At 33.5% G+C, this 20,949-nt stretch overlaps 2 protein-coding genes across 2 annotated transcripts in view; both read left to right on the top strand.

Annotated features, from left to right (window-relative positions):
* Positions 1-1,290: 1,290 nt before the first annotated feature.
* Positions 1,291-13,898, top strand: LOC123720628 (innexin inx7-like). The gene is made up of 9 exons (XM_045677328.1): positions 1,291-1,648; positions 2,223-2,400; positions 2,939-3,086; positions 3,369-3,558; positions 4,037-4,187; positions 4,576-4,765; positions 4,987-5,109; positions 10,267-10,294; positions 13,827-13,898. Exons 1-9 carry the CDS (start codon positions 1,397-1,399, stop codon positions 13,896-13,898), a joined length of 1,332 nt encoding a protein of 443 aa, XP_045533284.1. The 5' UTR covers positions 1,291-1,396.
* Positions 5,556-20,949, top strand: part of LOC123716321 (innexin inx1) — a 41,165-nt gene continuing 25,771 nt past the window's right edge. Inside the window, exons 1-2 of the mRNA XM_045672011.1 lie at positions 5,556-5,849; positions 17,564-17,905. Coding sequence (XP_045527967.1) covers positions 17,654-17,905 — 252 coding nt within the window. The 5' untranslated portion in view covers positions 5,556-5,849; positions 17,564-17,653. The remainder of the gene's footprint in view (positions 5,850-17,563; positions 17,906-20,949) is intronic.

Genomic DNA, 20,949 nt, shown 5'->3' with positions numbered 1-20,949 from the left:
AATTAACAACGATAAACATCGAGCGAAAATAATTATTCTTGCTGCATAACTTTCGTAACATTAATACTGTTTGATCTTTGATCTTTAGTCGGGTTCTTTTAAACATTGTGATGATGTTTTTCACATCTTTCACCGACCCTGTATTCTTTGGTAAGACCTAAAGTATTAATAAGGTCATGATTTTTATTGTCTCCAGGACGTCTTGGATACGGCTATCCTCTATTAAGCCGAGGAGTCCGTTTGATAAGTCTTCTATGATAGGGCGGATATCTTATACAAGATCACAAGAGTAGGCGCAGGTTCTTTGCGCACATAACAGGCTTACTTTGGTAAAATGACGAAATGAAAATGACGAATTTTAGGGTGATACACAGGTTTTGAAGCCTACACGATAAGAAGTGATCTGCAGTCGGATATGCAGATCACTGGACTAATAAGGCAGCCACAGGTTTAAAATGTGTTGTTGAACTTCAAAAGTGATTTTAATATTACGTAAACGCTCTTGATGTAAACATTAGATACGTCAGCATTAGAGGAGACAGTTTGCTGCTCAAAAGTAGGTAAAGCAAATGATTAATCATTAAACGAGATTTTATCACCAGTAATGGGACATGTTTCAACAGAATTTTAAGATAATAGCACGTCTTTGTCGCTTAGCCATTTTAGTATTTTTAAAGTTATTAAATCTGAATATCTTTGAACATTTGAAAGTGCTTTTATATATAATATTAAGTAATAAAATAAGAAATGTGAAAGTGAAAAGCGTTTACAGAAGAGTCCAATCCAGAATAAATTGTGTGTGTGATTGTGTTTATAAGTAGCAGTGGCACACAGAGTTAATATTTTATTTATTTCAGTAAGAGTGATAAATGGTTAGATTAGCAATAAAATAACAGTAGCTAATATTGTCTCTATACAGTGTTCTTGCTCAGACATTTCACTTCAAACACACAATAATTTTATATAGGTAGCCAAGTAAACTTATGAACATCAAAAGAAAATAAATTGATGCTAAATTTATATTTACTACCCTATTTACTTCGCAATCAAGGGTATAGAGCGGGCAAGAAGAACTGTCAAGAAACTCTCCGATACTCTTTTAAATCGCCAAGTTTTGAGTCATACAAATTGTTCGTAAGGCAGCAGCCATAAATATTTGAACTAGAGCAAATCAAGCCCAAGGATTAGGATCATTTAAATAATCGTCAAATTTAAAAAAAGCTTTAATGATTAATTTACGTTTGAAGAGAGATGCATTTATACTTTCAACATTTAAATCGTCGACGTAATTATTCAAGAATTATATAAATTGAATCCCATAGGAAAGAAGAAACTTCTAGATTTTACAAAACTTGGTTATAGAAAAACCTATAAAAAGGACCACGAAGAAGAGAAAATGGCGTCGCCTGCATTTATGTCCTCGATAAAGGCTTTAGCACCACGAATGCGGATCAAATACTCGAAGCCCATAATCGATAATCTCGTCTTCAAACTCCACTATAAGTTGACTGTTACCATGCTCCTCTGCTTTGTGATTTTGGTGAGTGGAAGAGAGTACTTCGGAGAGCATATTAAATGCTTGTCTGACCAGGGCGTACCTCCCCATGTCATACAAACATACTGCTTCTTCATGGCTACATTTACTATTGTAAGTATATTAATACAGTTTAAAGACAAATTTTAATAAATAATACTCTTAGAATAATCTATGATTAATGAAGAACGATACATGACCATAATATTTAATATATACTCCTAATTAACGATTCTGAGTTTTTAAGTATTTTCTTTAGAAACGTCACATAGCCCCGTGTGACGTCTTTGTATAGAAGATTGTATTGTTTATACATTTTCATTAGGTATTTTAGAACGAATTAGTGTCTTTAATCCCCTTAAATGCCGGAGACACACATGTAAGTTTTGTGTACCTACATAGGCTGCGGTTGGCACCTTATCCAAAGTGATCTGCCAACTCGATTGAATCAAATCCTTAATCGTGCATACATCCTGTCCCATAAAAACAATTAAGGTTTCGCGGACATAACAATTTAATTTATCGAACCAAGAATCAATGGCACGAGCAGAGAGAGCAGATCAGAGTCAAAAAGAGCAGTGTTACCCCAGCGGCTAACACAAAAAGAGAACTTTTTGTCCAATAGTATCTTATCCTGGTTGACACTCTTGGCACACTACTGTGTCTTATAATTCTACAATTTGTATAGATCCGGCACTACAATCAAAGTCTACTCGAAGGTGGGCTTCTTCCTCATCCAGGGATTGGCCCAGTTCTTGATAACGATGAGCCCATTCAACATACCTTCTACCAGTGGGTGCCTTTCGTGTTGTTTATTCAGTCTTTGCTCTTTTATTTGCCTCATTATATTTGGAAGAGGCAGGAAGGTAAGTTAAATTTTTTTGTGCTACTATTTTATGACAATTTTCTTGAAGGACGTTAAATAAAAATTAGCCATTATGTTATTAGGTTACGATAAAATAAATAAGTTATAAGCTACGGTGCTGTAATCCCCCAATAATATATTTTTGAATTATATTTACTTCTTTATAGCCTGCATGGCTAGTTAAATGTCAATGTCAAAAATTGTGCATTTGGGAGCGTTCAAGTATTATGTAACGAATTTTTTGTTCCACTTGTAAAGCGTTACGAATGCGGGGCGGGGATTGAATTACGCGTTAACCTTATTTTCGACTTTCCTTTACTTTACACCACATAATAGTAACTTTTATGTGTAAAGAGTCACTGGGTGGTCACAAAAAGATTTACTATTGGGTTCAGAAAACGTTACGGCGCGTTTCATGAGGGGTGTTTGTGGGGCGGAGGGGGTCCAAGAATCTACAAAAATGCGTGTAGTAATATATAAACACTCTTTATATAAATAACTCACAGGATAAGTTGTATTATTGATATTATACGTTTTAGGGGGCAGAATCAAAGCGTTAGTGGAAGGTCTGAAATATTCAAGTCTAGGGTTACATGACACGGATGTGAAAACAGGGGACATAAGTGTACCGTCAAAGAACACTATTGAAAGAAAAGTGCTATTAATCAAGAAGGATATCATTTTAAGGTTGTGGGATATCCAGCACCCATTTGTGATATGCATAATGGGGCAGATACATTGCTATTTGTTTAATTTATAATATTTAAGGTATTGTTGGGTTGGGAAACGAATCCGGGACAGGTTCTAAATAATCGTTGTGGGATAAAATACATAATAATATATACTATTTACAAAATGATAAAAGTCCTGTCTAAAAACGTACATATTTTACTAAACATCGCTCCCGCCAATAATCGCATAGTCAAAAGATGAATATTTTCTTTTTTCAAATCTTTATTGTTTTTGTAGATTACAGATAACCAGATCTTGGTCATACTGGTTGGTTACAATGGAGCTAGCAAACCTCATGCACATAATATTCGAAGTATGGCTGTGCAATGTTTTTTTGCATGGATGCTTCATTGGCTTGGGTTTTAATGTGCTGAGCTTCAGTGGTTGGGGTGACATTTCTAATCCACTAGAAACTGTGTTTCCAAAGGTATTTTGTAGCCGAAGTATAATCGATGGTTGCATAGTTTATTTCGGATTTGAATTTCCAAACGAACCGCTAGTCTATTGTTATATTTGTGAATATTGATTATATAAAAATAAATAGTTTGGTTATAAAATTAACATTGGTGCTTAAAAACATTAAAAATACAAATAAATGACTGTAACTTAAATAAAAAAAAGGCTTATTATTTGCTCAGCCGTAAAAAAAATTGAATATTTATTCATATTTTCACGCCACCATTGTTTGGTCCTTTCATTTTCTATATTATATTTTCAATCAAACTTCGTAGTTTGTATATTCATATGTTCTACTGTTAAAATAACTTATATGGTTTCCTTATGCTTTTTATTATAATAATATGATTTTTAATAAGTTTTTCCACCTTTTACAGTGTTAAGTAGTATATGGCAATCATAGAATAGAAAAACCCTCTTTAAAATGAACTTAGTTTAAATATCAATAGGTAACGAAATTTGTGTTCCACAAGTACGGGCCCAGCGGCTCCATTCAGCAGCACGACGCTTTGTGTGTTATGGCTCTTAACATCATCCACGAAAAGATCTACGTCATCTTATGGTTCTGGTTCTTACTCCTTTTCATCGTATCATTTATTGGTAATACACGCCACATACCTATTTTGTTGTATTTATTAATGTAATAGAGGCAAACGGGCAGAAGCCTAGAGATGATAAGTGATACCTCTTCCCATGCCTCACATTGCCAGAAGGCTCACAAGTACGTTACCAGCCTTTCAAGAATTTGTACGCTCTTTTCTTAAAGGACCCTAAGTCGAATTGGTTCGGAAATATCTCAGTGGGCAGCTGGTTCCATGTAGTGGTGGTGCGTGGCAAAAACTGTATCTAGGTAAAATAGTTCTATTGTAATAGCCGTTAAGTGGACAGATATTGCTTAACTATGTTGTAAGGAACAGCCCTAAAAATACCCGAGAGTTGTATTTTATGAGCATATGCGGAGTATACAATTATATTCCTCATTTTTCAGCTATACTCTGGCGCCTAATATCGTATTTCATGTACCGTCAATCGCTTAAATTCAACAAAGTGGTGTTCCATCACATCTCCAGAAGGAAGCTTAATCCTTACAACGTCATGAGTATAGTCAATGGTTGCGAATATGGCGACTGGTTATTGTTGTCATATCTTGCGAAAAACATGCAGTCCGCCACCTTCCAGTAAGTGCTTTAGTTTAATAAGTAATATGTATTTGAATTTAGACGAGTATGTGATATACATATATGATATGCATACAAGTTGAGCGAGCATGCCGGTTTCTTCAAGACGTTTTCCTTCGCCGTAGAAGCAAACGATAATTAGTAGTGGTTTTATGTCAATGGCGCAGTTAAACACTTCTAAAACTATCATTTTAATTTGAAAATTTATTGTTCTGTTGCAGAGAGCTGTTCAAAAGCGTGTCAGAAGAATTTGAAAAAGGTCACGTGTTGGCATACGGACATGGTGGTGTAATAAAACAAACTGACGATTTAATTGAAGTGAATTATGACAATGACACGTTACCTCATTGAAATATAATATGTACTATATCGATTTCAATAAACGTTAAAATAAAACCTTTTTAAGAGATAAAAGTGCGAATTTATCACATTATTTACATAAGTGGACGTTTCGACTTCTTATCAGCAATGCGACCCGGCCAACTAGAGACTTCTAAAGATTTTTAACTAATGTTAGTGATATATGCATATACTTATATCAATGTTTAATTAAAACTCCTCTGTGCTTTATTAAAGCTTACGTCCACCTAAGTGAAATATCTAATACAAATGTAATTTTGTATTTTTGAGTTGCAATACCGAAACCAAAATGGCGCTAACTTCGCGCGGCTCCAATTCTTCGAGATGGTATAACACTTATAGTTCTCTCTCTGTCTAACATATTACAATACACGTTTACTTATCTCGCTCATGTTTGGCGCTTAAAACCTTTATTGAATCGTTTTATCTGTGACAGTTGTCTGAGGAGCACGGAGTTCTCGATTATTTAGTCTGTAGTGAAACAAAATAAATTGTTAAGTGCGCGGATCGGCCGTGTGTCAGGATTTTTAATTTATTTACCGAATTATTGTGTTTTGTCTATTGTTTTTCGTATAATTTTTAGTTCTTTAACTCAAGTTGAATGAAACTATTAGCTAAAGCCGCTAATTATAATGAATCTCGAGTTTGAACACCACTCACAGTAAAGTGGAAGTAAACATTCGCAGTAATTTCCATGGTAAAACATCGTTATCAACATAGTTTGGTAAGTAATTTTTGTATAAACTACATAAATAATAATCATAAAATCACAAACAATAATTTTTAGTTTAATTTTCATTAACACTACTGTCAGCTAATGGTAATTATTAAATCTGTGTTCTAATTACGAATTAATTATATGCGTAAACCAAAACAATGTATCATATTTTGTTGTTTGTTTAACTTCTATAAAAAGTTAAGTGTTTTGAAAATTATAAGAGGGAAATTATTATCACAAACCTGCTTGATTTGCCTTTATGGTTGGATCTTGTTGGTTGAGATTTCTATACTTGATGAGTTGAAAAACAAGCTTAAGTCTTAGGTCTTTATCTAAAACCTTAATAGTATAAGTGACAAAAATGAAAGTTTCTTAACTGTATCATAAAACTTTCATTTAAAATAGTTCCCACACCTAATGGTTAATGACCAAACAAGAACAGCTTAGTCTGGCTACTAAATTGGTGAATCACAATAAAATAAATTTTTCAGGTGCAACATTTCATAAATTTTATTATTGTACATTAAGGTCATTAGATTAATAGAGTATCAGCCTTATGAAATGTGAGTCTAAATTTTCAAAGTTTAAAGATATTATAATTATTTGAGCACTAGAGAATTAAAACATCTGTTAAGCTATTGGAAACTAACTTTACGGGTCTGGCAACATGTGAAATCTGTTTCTTTGAACTCACATTATTTGTATTTTGGCACTTTTCTTTGAATTACTCTGTATTGGTGCAGTCTCTTTACTTTCGCTTAGAATTGGAAAACTAGAGCTTCATTTACAACTTAGAAAAACTTAAACACTTAGCAACTTCAACTTCAACAACCTATATAGTCCATAACAGGAAACTTATTGTGTTATAAATTAAATGCAATTGTACTTGCATTTATGACATTTGATTATGTAAATATTGTGAATATGGAATGTTAGCAATAACAATAACCTTCAGGCAAATTGCAATCATACCCCTCTTATTATATGTCTATATGTACATATGTTTAAATAGTGTGAAATTCATATAAGTAACTGTTTTATTTGCACTAACACTCATCATTTACTTCAACAAATATATATTAAACAAAAATGTATATTTGACAAATTCTTTATATACTAATATTTAAACTTCTATGCTTTAAATAAACTCATTATGTACTTGAACTTAAAATAGAAAAATAATGTCTTTTCAGCTATGTATGCTAGTACAATTCAGATACAGGCCAGGATAATAAGTACCTTGTAGGTTCATTCTCCAAAATCTGTTATTTAAATCAAACTCAGATCTTTAAATTATCAACAACGGTTCAAAGTTACAAATTAAACAACATTAAGACACAGGCAAATGCGTCTCTTAGATTGTTTCTATCCTAATATACAGATACCTATATATCGCCGAATTCTTAAGCTATGGACCACAGAGGCGGCGACGTATGTAATTATAATAACTATTACAAAATACGCACGTGCGTCTAATCTTAAGGTCCCTGACCGCAGTATGTGGCCCCGTGCTTATAATTTTGTCCGTCCTGCTAGCTTTAATCACCTCTAATGGTACACTGGAGGGGGCGGACTTGATTTATTACTACTCCTAGATCCACTTTTTGTTGATCTTGGAAACGTCATTTGTGTGGGTAAAGAGGGAAGATCAAGAGGTCATTCGACTGGTTGTCGAATGTATCTTAATGTTTCAGTATAAGAAAAAAAAAACACTGATCATAAACTTGCTAGTCATTTGCGCATTTAATTTCTGAGTATCGTTGACGATCTTTGCAATATATGATGAATTATTTTAGATGTTTTTTATATCCTATCATATTTAGGTCAATTTGAGCCTTGTGTATTTTTATGCCTTAATCGGCTTAAATTATCAGCAATAATTAGTTTTGTTTTCTTTAGCTCCTTGATATCAAAATGTCTTGTCGTACAGTGTATGTCATATATAAAAAAAAACCGCAACGTTGATCTAACTTACCGCGAACTGTATGTCAAAAAACAAAACATTTTTGACGTTCGGGAGTCAAACTAAGTATCTTTACTGAATCTAACCCTTAGTCAAACGTGAGTTCTTGCTCAGTGCAATGTCAGTGTTATTTACTGAGTGCATGCTAAGTAAACGCTCAGGCAAATTGACACGACATTTCTATACACATCCGCCATCACCATACAATTTTTTACTCATTTTAAGCCAAAAATGCAAATTATCATAAAAACTATACACTTAAAAGAATTCAAATATAAATGATGAAAAGCGGAAGTCGAAATCCGATCTAAGGATCTAAAAGGGTTTAGGTCTGGATTGAAATTCGATAGTGCAGGCCAGGCGTTGATTGCCTTGGCCTAAAGGACACGCGAACTGTGTCAGCCATGTTGATGATACAAGTTTTCTAGACTAATAATTTATATCGAAATAAATTGTATACATTTTGGTTATATTTTTTATTTTATTACGTTACATACAATGCGTTTACAAACACAGAAATATATAATATACTAATATAAAATATAATTGTCTCGGTAACATTGCCTCTCGCAGTCATGAATTACCAAAATCTCGCAACTCAGAAATATTTTCATAAAGAAAACACTTTTTAAACAGATTGAAGCTATTATAAACTTATAATTATTTACATAATTTTAAATTTAAATGTTTCCGACGTTTCGCGTGCTTTACAGCGTGCGTGGTCACGGTGACCGTGATAATAATACGTAACTTCAATCCGTTTAAGAAGCGTTTTAATGTGTCAAAGCTATGTTAACAAAAGACAATACAATATTTTCATTGACAAGTAGATGAATCTCCTAACTCCATAGAGACCTTTGGCTAAGTCGTTTTAGTAATGTTAGTTATTTGCTATTATTATTATTTTCTTTAATACATAGTATATTTAATAACATAATTATGTATTAACATTGTATATTTTCGCGCGCCAAGCATGAGACTTATTCAATACAAAGAGTCCCCTCGTGATTTGTGTGCTTGCGTTATTGCGGGCTACTTCATAAGTATCGAATCTCCTCATTCTAACATGTTACTATATTTGACAGGAAAATAAAATAAAATCATGTGTTGAGTTGGATCAAAAAAATAATAACGCGGGAATCATCACCCTAGCCACGAATTTAATAATCAACATAAATCCATATAAGTGCAGGTTTCCAGAATTATTTCACATCTCGCCTTACAATTAATTGTTTTCATTTCGAGGAAAAATGACACTGGTAACATATTGCATTAATTTTACGTAGTAAGGTTTCTTCATTCTTGGTATTTCTTGAGCTTGAAATTCAATATGCGCTCGCCTTGACCCAAAGCAAAAAGTTCACTTGTTCGTAAGTTTAGTGTGAAGGATTCTATATGATATATTATTAATTATTTTCTTAAAGTAATCGTTACAGTAGGCGAATTTGTGCATACGTTTATAGAAGGCAAGATAAAGGAATCTAAATTAAGAAGTGCACAATATGAATGGTTTAAATAAGAACTGGTCGGTTAAAACTAGGTAGGCCGCCATTACCGTTATTTAGCCAAAACAAGATTTCGCTTGCGAGTACTTAGCTTTTTTAATTTCGGCGCTACTGAGAACTGGAATTTTTTTATCTTTTGCCAGTCAAACTTTAGATAAGATGTATTTTCTTGTTAATAAGTTGGTTATTTTGGTTTTGGAGCTTTAGATATAAAGAAGAGAGATACAAATCAAGTTCTAAAAATGACTATACAGTCATACGCAAATCTTTGTCCTTGTAACTTATGGAATATATGAATTCAGCATTTAATATTGGATGGATACTACACCTATTGAAATAATATTATTTAACGTTCATACCGTTGATTAAAAATAGACAAAAATGATTTTCTGTCGTATACGATATTTATTAATGAGTGTTAGATTAAATGTGAGATAAATGTATAGTTGTAATTCATCATCTTCAGCATCTTTTTTTGGTCCGTTTCTTCCTCCAGTACCACCTGCACTGACCTCTCTGAATACATTGGGAGCCCGTGTGGACTTATGTTCTGTCGATATCCCCATTCAAGGAGCTTGCGGTCCATAGTTTTTTCCACACACGCTATAGGGTGGTACTTGTTACACCCTTGTTAATACAGGGCGGTAAGGAGGCGGTCATATAGCCCTTGATGGGGGCTGCAGCGCGCGTGGAGACGCGGTCTCTACTCGCTCCGCGCAGCCGATGGGGATGCACGCTATGTGGCCCGCCATTCTAGTTATATATCGTTAATGATATAAAATTGACGTGTTTGCGTTTGATATTATAACAAACATGTACTTTATAAACATCCGATTATTCAAATACAGTGCAACACACATTAACAATAAAATATGTAGTTCATAGTCCAAACTTGCTCGACCTACACTATAAGGCGAAATTATAGTTTTATATTATACACTGGTGAATTGGAAATATTGAAGGACTTAAAAAAAACTTTACAAGTCATCATTGTTGCATTATTTTACATTGTTATTTATACTGGGACGTTTTGTGGTTGTGTAATGCCTGGTAAGTATATTTCTTACTATTATTTTTTTATAGTACAGGGGGCAAACGGGCAGGCTCACCTGATGTTAAGTGATACCGCCATCCATGGACACTCAATGCCAGAGGGCTAGCGAGTGCGTTGCCGGCCTTTCAAGTATTGAAAACTTTCTAGCTATTTTTATGATATAGTATAGGAGGCAAACGAGCCTAAGGGACGCCCATAGAGGGCAGTAATCGCAGCACGTAGACACCCATGTTAGTGGGTAGTCGGGTAGCCGGCCTTTATAAAGACTCCTTGGTAATTTTAGACAGGCTTAGCTTTCTTAAATTTTTAACTAACTCTTTTGTTTCTATCTGTCAAAATATGTTTCCGCTGTGCGCTGAGGAGACAAATGAGTACTTTTAAACTGTGCAATTTTACTTATTTAGTTAATGGAGGGGGAAAAACTATTAGTAACCTAACCTTTAAAAATATGTATTTAAGCACTCTGAGTGCATGCATAGACTGATAAGTTTATCATCTTATTTCATGTTCAATAAATTAAATTGATTTTAGGTTTTGTTCATATATCTGCAATATATTAGTTTCTAGTTTGCTCCAGTTCAAACAATTTGTATGACTCAAAACTTGGCGATTAAAAAGAGTAACAGAGAGTTTCTTGCCCGCTCTACGCCCTACCGAACTGGTAAATGTAAATTTAGAATCAATTTAACATCTTTTCTGTTGACGGTTAAGAGTGTACTTAGTTACTTATATGAATAAAATTATATTGAGTTTGAGTTAGTATAATGCTTATATGGATAATATGATTTGTTGTTTTTGTTTATCTTCATGTTTTTATATATGTTTTTGAAATTACAACAAACAAGGCAATGGTGTGGCGTGTTGCGGTTTGATTTATAAGGATATTTAGAAGGAAGAGGAACGCACTTTGTGCAACTCGTAAACTGCTGAATAACGGTGTTTTTGTGTTAATTTTAATACAAAATATGTTTGTAATTGTATTTATTAATTTAATTTGTTTCATACACTTCAATTGATTGTTAGGATCACAATGAAAACGTATTAAGCACTTAAGTGTAAAAAGCGTATTCCGAACTTCCGTTACATGTTTCTTCGTGGAATATTGTGCTGTAACAAAATCGTGGGTTATGGACAATGGGTGAATATTGGTCATTCTGTCATGTAAAGAATATTAATGTTGTTTATATTAACTTCATTTGGGTTCATAGACAATGTGGAAGGCAACTCAATTTATTAGAATTTCATGTACCCAAAACGTGTAACGTTCGTTCCACAACTGAGCATTTCTCAAGGCTGCCCATTGTATTATTTCCGAACTCATTCGACTTGGACCCTAAGTCAAGAAAATAAGAAAAGAGCGTATCAAGTGTTGAAAGACAACTTGGGAGCCTTCTGGCAATGTGAGTGGCGATATCACTAAACATCAGATGAGCGTCCTATAACTTAAAAACCTTAACGTAATAAAAGTCCTATATCTAAAGTGTCTTAAGTTCTTATGAAGCTCCATAGAGTCTTCTTCACACCATACAAACTTAATTAATAAACAAGTCGTTTACTTGCAAAGAAAGTGGTACATTTAGACAGATTAATCATAAAAATACGCACAATTAGCCATATAAAAATAGGCATGCAAATGATATCATATAAATTTTCATAATAATAAGTTATTTATAACTGTTGTTAAACTTACAAGGCAGTGATAAGTCTTAAGTCGAGTAAAGTTTATCTGTCCTGAGAGATTCTTTAAGCTTTTGCTGTGTCATCACCAAATGACGATTGTGGGGTGAGTTTACGTTAAAACCGTGATAATTTATCTATCATCACGTAAAATGTTTTAGTGAGATTATTTAATTTTCATTATACGTGTTCAATATAAACGTCAACGCTGACAAGGAATAATATTAAAAACTCGTAAAAATGTATGTTCACTAGGTCAGAAGTTATCTTTAATCTCGTACGCTATAGTATTTGTGACACAGGTGACAGTGTTACAGGTTATATAAGTTTTAGTGATATTATTTAATTTTCTTTATACGTGTTTAATATAAACGTCAACGCTGACAAGCAATGACATTAAAAACTCGTAAAAATGTATATTCACTAGGTCAGAAGTTATCTTTAATCTTGTAGACAATAGTATTTGTAACTTAATTTACAGGTTATATAAGTTTATTTACTTTTATTAGAGAGCTATTTAAATTTCATCGAACTTCCACACAAAAGTTCAGTTGTTTTTAAGTCGCTTAAAAACGCTTTTTTTGGGTATTATTTTGCCGAATGTTATATATATTGGTAAACTTAAAATACCTCGAAAAACTACAGGCGTTTGATTAAATCAAAGCTCAAGACAAGAATTTACGGCATCTCTTCAAAGTCAAAGTCAAAAATCATTTATTCATATAGGTAACACAATGTACACTTATAGACGTCGAAAAAAAAGAAATATACTTACTCCCACCATTGTACGACCATTTTTTGTAAATCACATTGGAAATCTTTATAATTTTAAATGGGAATATCAAGGGATAATGTAGTTTAAAATTGAATGTATTAATATAGAAATCTTTCCTCTTTATAACTTAGTGAAGATACCACTTAAGAAACATTGTAAAAGTATCTTCCCCGTCGGGTTAAATATTGTATGCACCGACGAGGTCACAAATTGGCCTATTGTCGTTTCATGTCAATTGACTCTACATCTGAGGGTCCAAAGTGATAGTTATTAAGACTATAGATTCCAAGGCTGGAAACGTAGCAAAAAATTAATAACATAACAAGCAGTTCTTGTAAACTCAGCCAGTGTTCAAACAAATAGGTCTACCTCGATAGAAATTTTATTTATCTTTTATGTAATAACTTAAAATATTTTGACACGGTTTCATGTGTTTCATAGTATTTCATAGTACCTGTTCAACAAAGCATTGGCAAACAATAGTTATTACCATACACAATGTCAATCTATGTTTTGATAGACTGGCTATTGTTTAAGAATATGCTTATTCAATAATGAACTGTCAATTGTTTTGTAAGAATAATTCGTCTTGTATCGTAAATACAACGCATATAAAAAAACATTCTTGTAATGCCCTAATGGGCTCGGTCCCAAACGGGAATTATTATCTTAAAATATTAGATTTCTGCGTGTGACTATGGAAGTTACCTAATCAACATTCTGTGACTCCGAAATAACTTTTGTTTTACCTGGAACCAAATCTAGGATGGACACCGTTACAACATGTGCTTTACCAATGGGTATATAGAATATGCTTAGACCTAAATATTGAACTTTAAAGATGGCATTTTAAATTGCACCAGACGAAGAACACCTTATTTGTATTATGGTTAAATTGTACTTGGGGCATTATAAATTAGCATAGCAGAGCATACAACATTTTATATATACAATACCTAACCTTAGGGGTTACTGCGTGCAGATCATATGATCATATCTTATATTATAGGTTATTCCAAGACTATGGGACATCAAGGGAAAGTACCTAAGATATCATAGATGGGATATTTTGCTGAAATAAGACTTTATTTTATTTTAAAATGTAAGGATTTCTACATTCAATGATTTTCTAAAAATTACTTGTCTCGTCTTGGAATCGAACCGACTCAAATGTTAAAAAAGAACCCTCCTTATATTTTTGATGCCAATCAAGAGAATAGACAAAAAGTAATAATTTTTAAGTATCATAGTATTTTTAAAGAAAGGAATAAATTTTGTGTTTGGACTAAAGATGACCCAACGAGTCACTGAAATGCGTATTTCACTCAACTGTTGGTGCGGAATTGAAAAAACATAATGTATAATAGTTATGAAATGTTCGTATGTGTCGCAGGTTCACATGACTGGACATTTATATTAATAATTTTTAAATTCAAATATATTCCATGTCTGTCATGAATAATGTAGCGTTTGTAATAAAGACTTTTTAGAATATATCCAGTATTTTTTGAGTTTATTCGTTTTGAATATACAAATTCTTATAATGTTCTATTAACATACCGCAAAGGTACTTTATAGGAGTATGTATGTGTACATGTGTGTATGTATTACTATTACATAAGCCCTAAATGTATGCACATAACACTTACATAATAAAGGAAATCTTTATATAGAAATTGGACCTTATTTACGTGATATCTGCATATCAAAGGTGCAAGGTCATGATCGTTCAACATTGAAAAATTCAATGTTGCGTATGTTATTGGTTATTTATTCATAATGGTATCTAGTCACAGGCCGGCAACCCACTTGCGAGCCTTCTAGCAATGTGAATGTCCATGTGTGGTATCACTTAGCATCAGGCCTCCTGCCCGTTTGCCTCACTTACATAAAAAAAAGGTTTAAAAACTGGGCGTTGCATCTGGTCACATTATAAAAAATCTGTGCGTCTACAACCCCTGGCCTCAGAATTCTGTTTCTTGATAACAAAAAATTCTGAACAGGTCGTGAGGAGCTTTCTGTCACACATGCCCTGGAATTTTAGATCTAAGGTATGCCGGTTTCCTCAAGAGGTTTTACTTCACTGTACGAATGAGTGTTAAATGTCCATAGGCCACACGCCGAAATTCAAACCTCTAAAGTATTAAGTCGCGCTATTAAGCTTTTATCTCTATAGAATATTTTTTTTAAATTTAAACTAGCAAGTAAAATAAATGTCAATATTGTAATTGCCATCAAAAATAAATCCGTCGCATGATGCGATTGCATGCGTGTAATTTTCAATATTATTTAAATGGTTAAATTAATAATAATAATCTTCATTTATTTTTCCCACAAAAACTGTAAAGATAAACAAGTTACAGTTATTTTTTATTATATATAAATAATTGTCTTTCTTCTATGGAGGCAAATGCTTGTTTGTGTGAGACTGATGCCTGCTAAAGGTAAGAAGAGTACCTGTGTTACAGGTCATCAGGCCTCCACCACTTCGGATAAATATAAGGTCTTAAATTGAATTCATTTCAACTGCATTACAGCATAATGCGATCATTTTTTAAATAAATTTACTGCAAAATATGAGAAATTGGTTTTACGGCTGTCAAAAGATTTTGTTTACTGACTTTGTTCAGGTATTTAATTTGAAACATGTCTTAAATAAAGTAATTTTCTATTAATCTAGTATATAAAAAAATTTTGAACTTTAAATTATCTAAAAACATTACCGAATGAAGTAACTATTTTCCTTATTGGCTAGATAGCATTTAAACCAATAAATATTAGAAATAAAAGTCTTGTATGAATAATAATTTTTCGATTAACAAGGTTTTGCTTTGATTAGTAATTGCTTAGTGATTAGAGGTTGTTCAACTTTTTTCCATATGTGCACAGGTGCTGAACTAACCTGATTACTGATAAGGAATTTTATGTGCCTAATACATACAACAGTAGTTAAACTCGGCAATAACTCACTATTTACAAAAAGGAATTTATCCAAAAGCTGTAAAGCTCATACAAAAACTATCTTGTCTAATTAATCAATTGAGTTCAGGACTCGACAAGCCATTACCATCCTACCTTACTTCGATAACAATTATATTCGCCATTAATGGAGTTGTTGCTGTAATATTAATAATATATATAATTATTTAAATGGCGAGTATTAAACAAGCTAATTTTTAAATTATCATTGATATCAATTAACGTTTAGTATTTATATATTTTTTCTCTTCGTATTTGTCATGTCATGCAGTGCTGGTCACATAAAATCTTGTATTTTGTATTTCTTGAGTGCCAATGTATCAGTGTACCGAGCGTTGGTATCGCAACGAATGTAATGAAACATTACATTCGCAACTAATGCGTTGCTAACACAGATACTTATAATTCAATATTGAACTCAATTAAATAATAAATGTCCATATTTGCTCCCCTCATACCTTGCAACCAATTTTATTGTAATTTTTGAATCTGTGTATTTTATACTTATTTTTGCAGTGCTGGTCACATTTTTGTATTTTTTTATTAATGTACCAGTGTATCAGTGTGACGGTTGGCAGACTTTTGTAAATAAAATGTAAATTAAGTATAGCAACGCAGTGAGAATTTTTTTTTTATCGTATTTTGTCGTATCGTTTTTATACTTGTGGATCATTACGTTAAAAATTCAATTTAAATTTTTTTTATTGGTTAGTTGGATATCATGTCTACTGTGAACTTCGTAATTAGCGGTTGGCTTGCGCAATGTTAGCCGAGGAACTCCCTCAGAGTGAAAATAAATGCTGGTATTTATAGTAAGTGCTAATGGTGTAACTCTATGTGTAAATTACAATATCACGGATAACTCGTTTACAGTATTCATTTTGTATTATGATTGAAGTGTTAAAGTGTCTTCAAATACGGTGAAAATTTAGAAAGCATTTTGAAGGAAATTGATTCATGACTGGGTCACCTCAAATGTAACTTAGAGTTTATGGGACCAACTCAAATAAACAAAAACTTGGTCTTTTGTTAAACTATTTAAAATTCTGACTTACTTTACTCATTTATAAATTTATTCTTTACAAGTATTTGTTGTAAAGTAGCCGAAAGTTATAGTTATATAAATTCTTTAAAAAAGTTTTTGAAAGTTGGTGCCGAGGCTATAATAGTCAAGTATGTTGTCAACGATATCGTAAGATAATCCTTCTATTTCCGATTGGCCGTTAATTATTTTGTAGTGTTTCTTAACCTTTTTTGATCCACCTTAGCATACCTGACATTCTTATGCCCCCCCCCCCCTGTGCATGATTTATTTATTAAAATTGAATTGATTTCTTAAGAAATTTAATTGATAGGTTATAAGAAGAAATCACAAATTTTCAAAACATTTATTATTTTTAAGACTGAAATTCAAATTCCAAATAATTTTAATAAAGATATTACTATATTAATTTAGTAAAAACATTGCGCTTGATGCTCGCGGCACATTTTAGGTTCCAATTTGGTTAGCTTCAGCCTCTAGTCTCGACCTTTTGTTATATCCAGCTGATTTCGATTGTCCCTCTTAACAATCAAATTGCCCCCTGTGGGGCGTGGGTACCACGTTATCGATACATTTTAACTTTTTTGCCCTTTATAATAATTCATAAATTTTACTCCGCCGACCGGCAGATTTCCAAACATTCTGTATGCCATAGTTAATAGAGATAAATGACACTCAAAACAAAATACAAAAATACTAAAGATACCTCATCTCCGTTGTTTCAGATGCCAGTACCTTGACAATAATCGCACAAGCGATATCAATTATACAAGACTGATTTTTAGTAGACATTCCTATATGATGCAATAGACAAGATGTTCAAGCTCTTGGGAGGACTTAGCGTGTACTTCAGGTACCAGCCTGTTAAGACTGACAATGCCGTGTTCAGGCTCCACAATGTTTTCACCACAGTGCTGTTGCTTACATGCTCTATTATAATCACGGCGACGCAGTATGTGGGACAGCCGATACACTGTATAACGGGGCCAGGGCTGCCCAACCATGTGGTCAACACGTTTTGTTGGATCACGTCAACATTTACGATGCCCGATGCGTTTGCTCGAGAGGTGAGTTTTAATTGCTTTTTTATCCTTTATTGGAAAAGTTCAATGATAAATAGTACAATGGATTGAAGCTGTTAAAGATTCGAATTTTGTTTTGGTCTTTGTGTTTTTATTTATACTATACAAATGCACTTTGGGAAGGATTAGTTTCGGAATATAGTATGGACTAATCGGTGGCCTCTAAGGAAAGTATAACCTTCCACCCTGCAGGTGGAAGGTTATACTTTTTTTCATTCACTTATCTTTGAACAATATTCATAATTGGTTAAATCTTTTGATTGGTAAATGATTATAAGAAATCTACGACTTGAGAAATGCTATGGATGGATGGATTAAAACCCTTCGTAATTTGCCTAGCAATTACGGGGAAGTCGTGCAAATAAACCGGCTGCTGCAAACCCGTAAGACAAATAGGGAATCAGCTAAATTGCATAGTAGAATAAATAGTTATGATTTTTTCTCTACCAGTCTGTATAGAGAAATTAGTTAGCTTACTGCGTAGTTGGGAGATGCGTAGTTCTAGCTTTCTACGTAGGTGCGCGAACACACAACTTACCCCTTTTGCGCATGTTACCTGCTAGACTAATTGTGTGTGGAAACACAATCAACTTACGTTTTTACTACGTATCTTACACGTAGTCTTGTCTCGTGGGACGTAACGCTTCATTCATACCTGGTATTACAATTATGCGTTATGGCGTTGTATGATGTCATTTGCTTGATATGGATTCATGTGTGACACAATAAATAGTGATGGCGTTTTCATAAAGCACATTTATCGTAACATACGTTCGAGGCGATTTATGGAACTTTTTCTAAGAAAATTTAATAAAAATAATTAAGCCTCATTTATTCATTTCTCTTTACAAGAGATACGCACATTTTAAATTAAATACAGAAATATTTTTTTTTTCAAGGACCTCTTATAGAGTATAGGCCTCCAACTGGCTCCATCTCTCTCTATCTTGAGCAGTTTTGTCCCACACGTCTTTAAGCTTTTAAGAATTATTAATAAGTTAATGCGTCTGTTGTGTAGAGCTTTGTTACATTTTTTCTTTATTCATATAGGTAGCCTAGTACACCTATGAACATCACCAGAAAAGATGTTAAATTAAATCTAAATTTACATTTTCTACCAGTTCGCAAGTCAAGGGCGTAAGCGGGTAAGAAACTTTCCGCCACTCTTTTTAATCGCCAAGTTTTGAATCACAGAAATTGTTTGTAATTTATGGCATATTGGTATAAATATTTGAACTGGAGCATAACAATCCTAAAGATTAGCATCATTTAAATAATCGTAAAATTTATAAATCACTTTATTGATAAATTTACGTTTGAAGAGAACTTAATTTATTCAGTGACAATTCTCAAAATAAATCTCTGTGTGTTAATGTATTCAGTATTAGATAGCCCTGAGTCAGCATTAAAAACGGAGAGCTTTTTGTTTCTACTTATTAATGAATACTCAAAGTAGTTTAATTTATAGAGACTTTATTAAAGTCTCAGCAAAAATAAAAAAAAATATTATGTTTCCAATGGTCACCTTTGGCCTTGATACAGTACGTAAATCTTAAGATTCTATCGTATTCGTATATATTGATTGACGCATTGTTTCTAGGGCAAATATCGCTCCAAAGATTTTTTTAGAGACTCAATGTCGCTGTGTCGTTTAGAGTAGGCCATGTCCTCTAAAACTGACCATAATTTGAAGTCTAAAGGGCTGAGGTCTGGGCTAGATGAAGGCCAGTCCTCAGCTCTTATAAAGTCAGGAACTTTGGTTTCAAGCCAAGCTTGGGTGGTTTGTGCCTTGTGACTAGGACCTGAATCCTGCTAAAAGTCCACGTTATATTTTTTTAAAGTATATAGCTGAGAGATTTCATAACATGATCCAATACTGTATCTTGATACACTTAGGCTGAAGTTTTCACTCCTTTTTCATAAAAATGTAGAGTCTCTTTGATAATACACGCCTCACCAATCCATCACTGACGCAGGATGATGACCGCGTTGGTACCTTTCCGAACACTTGAGAAGCTTCTTTAGAACTGTGAGCGTACAGTTTATCACATTGCTTATTGTACTGTTCTTCAATCGTGAAAATTTTTTCATCGATAAATATTCCCTATTTATGTGATTTTCACCTGCGTATTGCGATCCACTCTCTTTAATTGAAATATTGATTTAGAGCATGTTCTGTATATCGGCGATAGCACCGAGCTTCTTACGCACCGAGGTCTTGTTTTACAATACGCGCAGAGTCCTTGCTCGCTATAAAATTTTTTGCTTACTAATGGGGTTTCCACGAATTCTGGCTTTTACAGCTTTAACAGCCTATGTAGTTCAAACAGCACGCGGCCGCCCCGATCTTTTCTGGTCTTCAACAGACGAAGTGTTGTTGTGTCTGTTGATAGTACGATATACGAACATACGTCTAATACCAAGCTTTTGAAGTGTCTGTGAAATATGACCGACGGCTGCACACCCACTTTGAGCAAGGCGATCACTGCAATCCTATTTTCTTTAACATGAGGTGTTCCATATTGTAATTTGATAATGAACACGAAAAAATATGTGAAATCGAAAGAAGTTTTTAAAAGAATATACGTATTTCAAATTGAGAATAATTATAAGTTGAAAAAAATGCATTTTCATTTGTAACAGAACTTATGACTAGACTAGACTTCATTATCGGACGTCAAGGCAAAATACAAAATACCATCCGTATCACCTCCACGTCCGTCGTTCCACAACTGAGCGTTTTCTAAGGCAGTTTTTGCCGCGCACCACCACTATGTGGAACCAGCTGCCCACTGAAGTATTTCCGAACCAATTCGACTTAGGGTCCTTCAAGAAAAGACCGTACCAATTCTTGAAAGGCCGGCAACGCACTTGCGAGCCTTCTGGCGGTGTGAGTGTCCATGGGCGGCGGTGTCGCTTCACATCAGGTGAGCCTCTTGCCCGTTTGCCTGCTATTACATAAAAAAAACTAGTTGGGTTAGGTGCAAATAATGTTTACAGAAAGTTTCTATGAGTTCTTGAGTGCAATA

The sequence above is a fragment of the Pieris brassicae genome, chromosome 1 (genome assembly GCF_905147105.1).
Source record: "Pieris brassicae chromosome 1, ilPieBrab1.1, whole genome shotgun sequence".
Classification (NCBI taxonomy): Eukaryota; Metazoa; Arthropoda; class Insecta; order Lepidoptera; family Pieridae; genus Pieris; species Pieris brassicae.
Note: the sequence above shows the minus strand (reverse complement) of the source record. Positions and strands in the feature narration are given on the sequence as shown.

Excerpts from the sequence above, each read along its gene's own strand:
- LOC123720628 (XM_045677328.1), top strand. The coding sequence starts at position 1,397 with ATGGCGTCGCCTGCATTTATGTCCTCGATAAAGGCTTTAGCACCACGA. Across the intron at positions 1,649-2,222 it reads TCATGGCTACATTTACTATT|ATCCGGCACTACAATCAAAG; the intron begins GTAAGTATATTA and ends CAATTTGTATAG. Across the intron at positions 3,559-4,036 it reads TAGAAACTGTGTTTCCAAAG|GTAACGAAATTTGTGTTCCA; the intron begins GTATTTTGTAGC and ends AAATATCAATAG.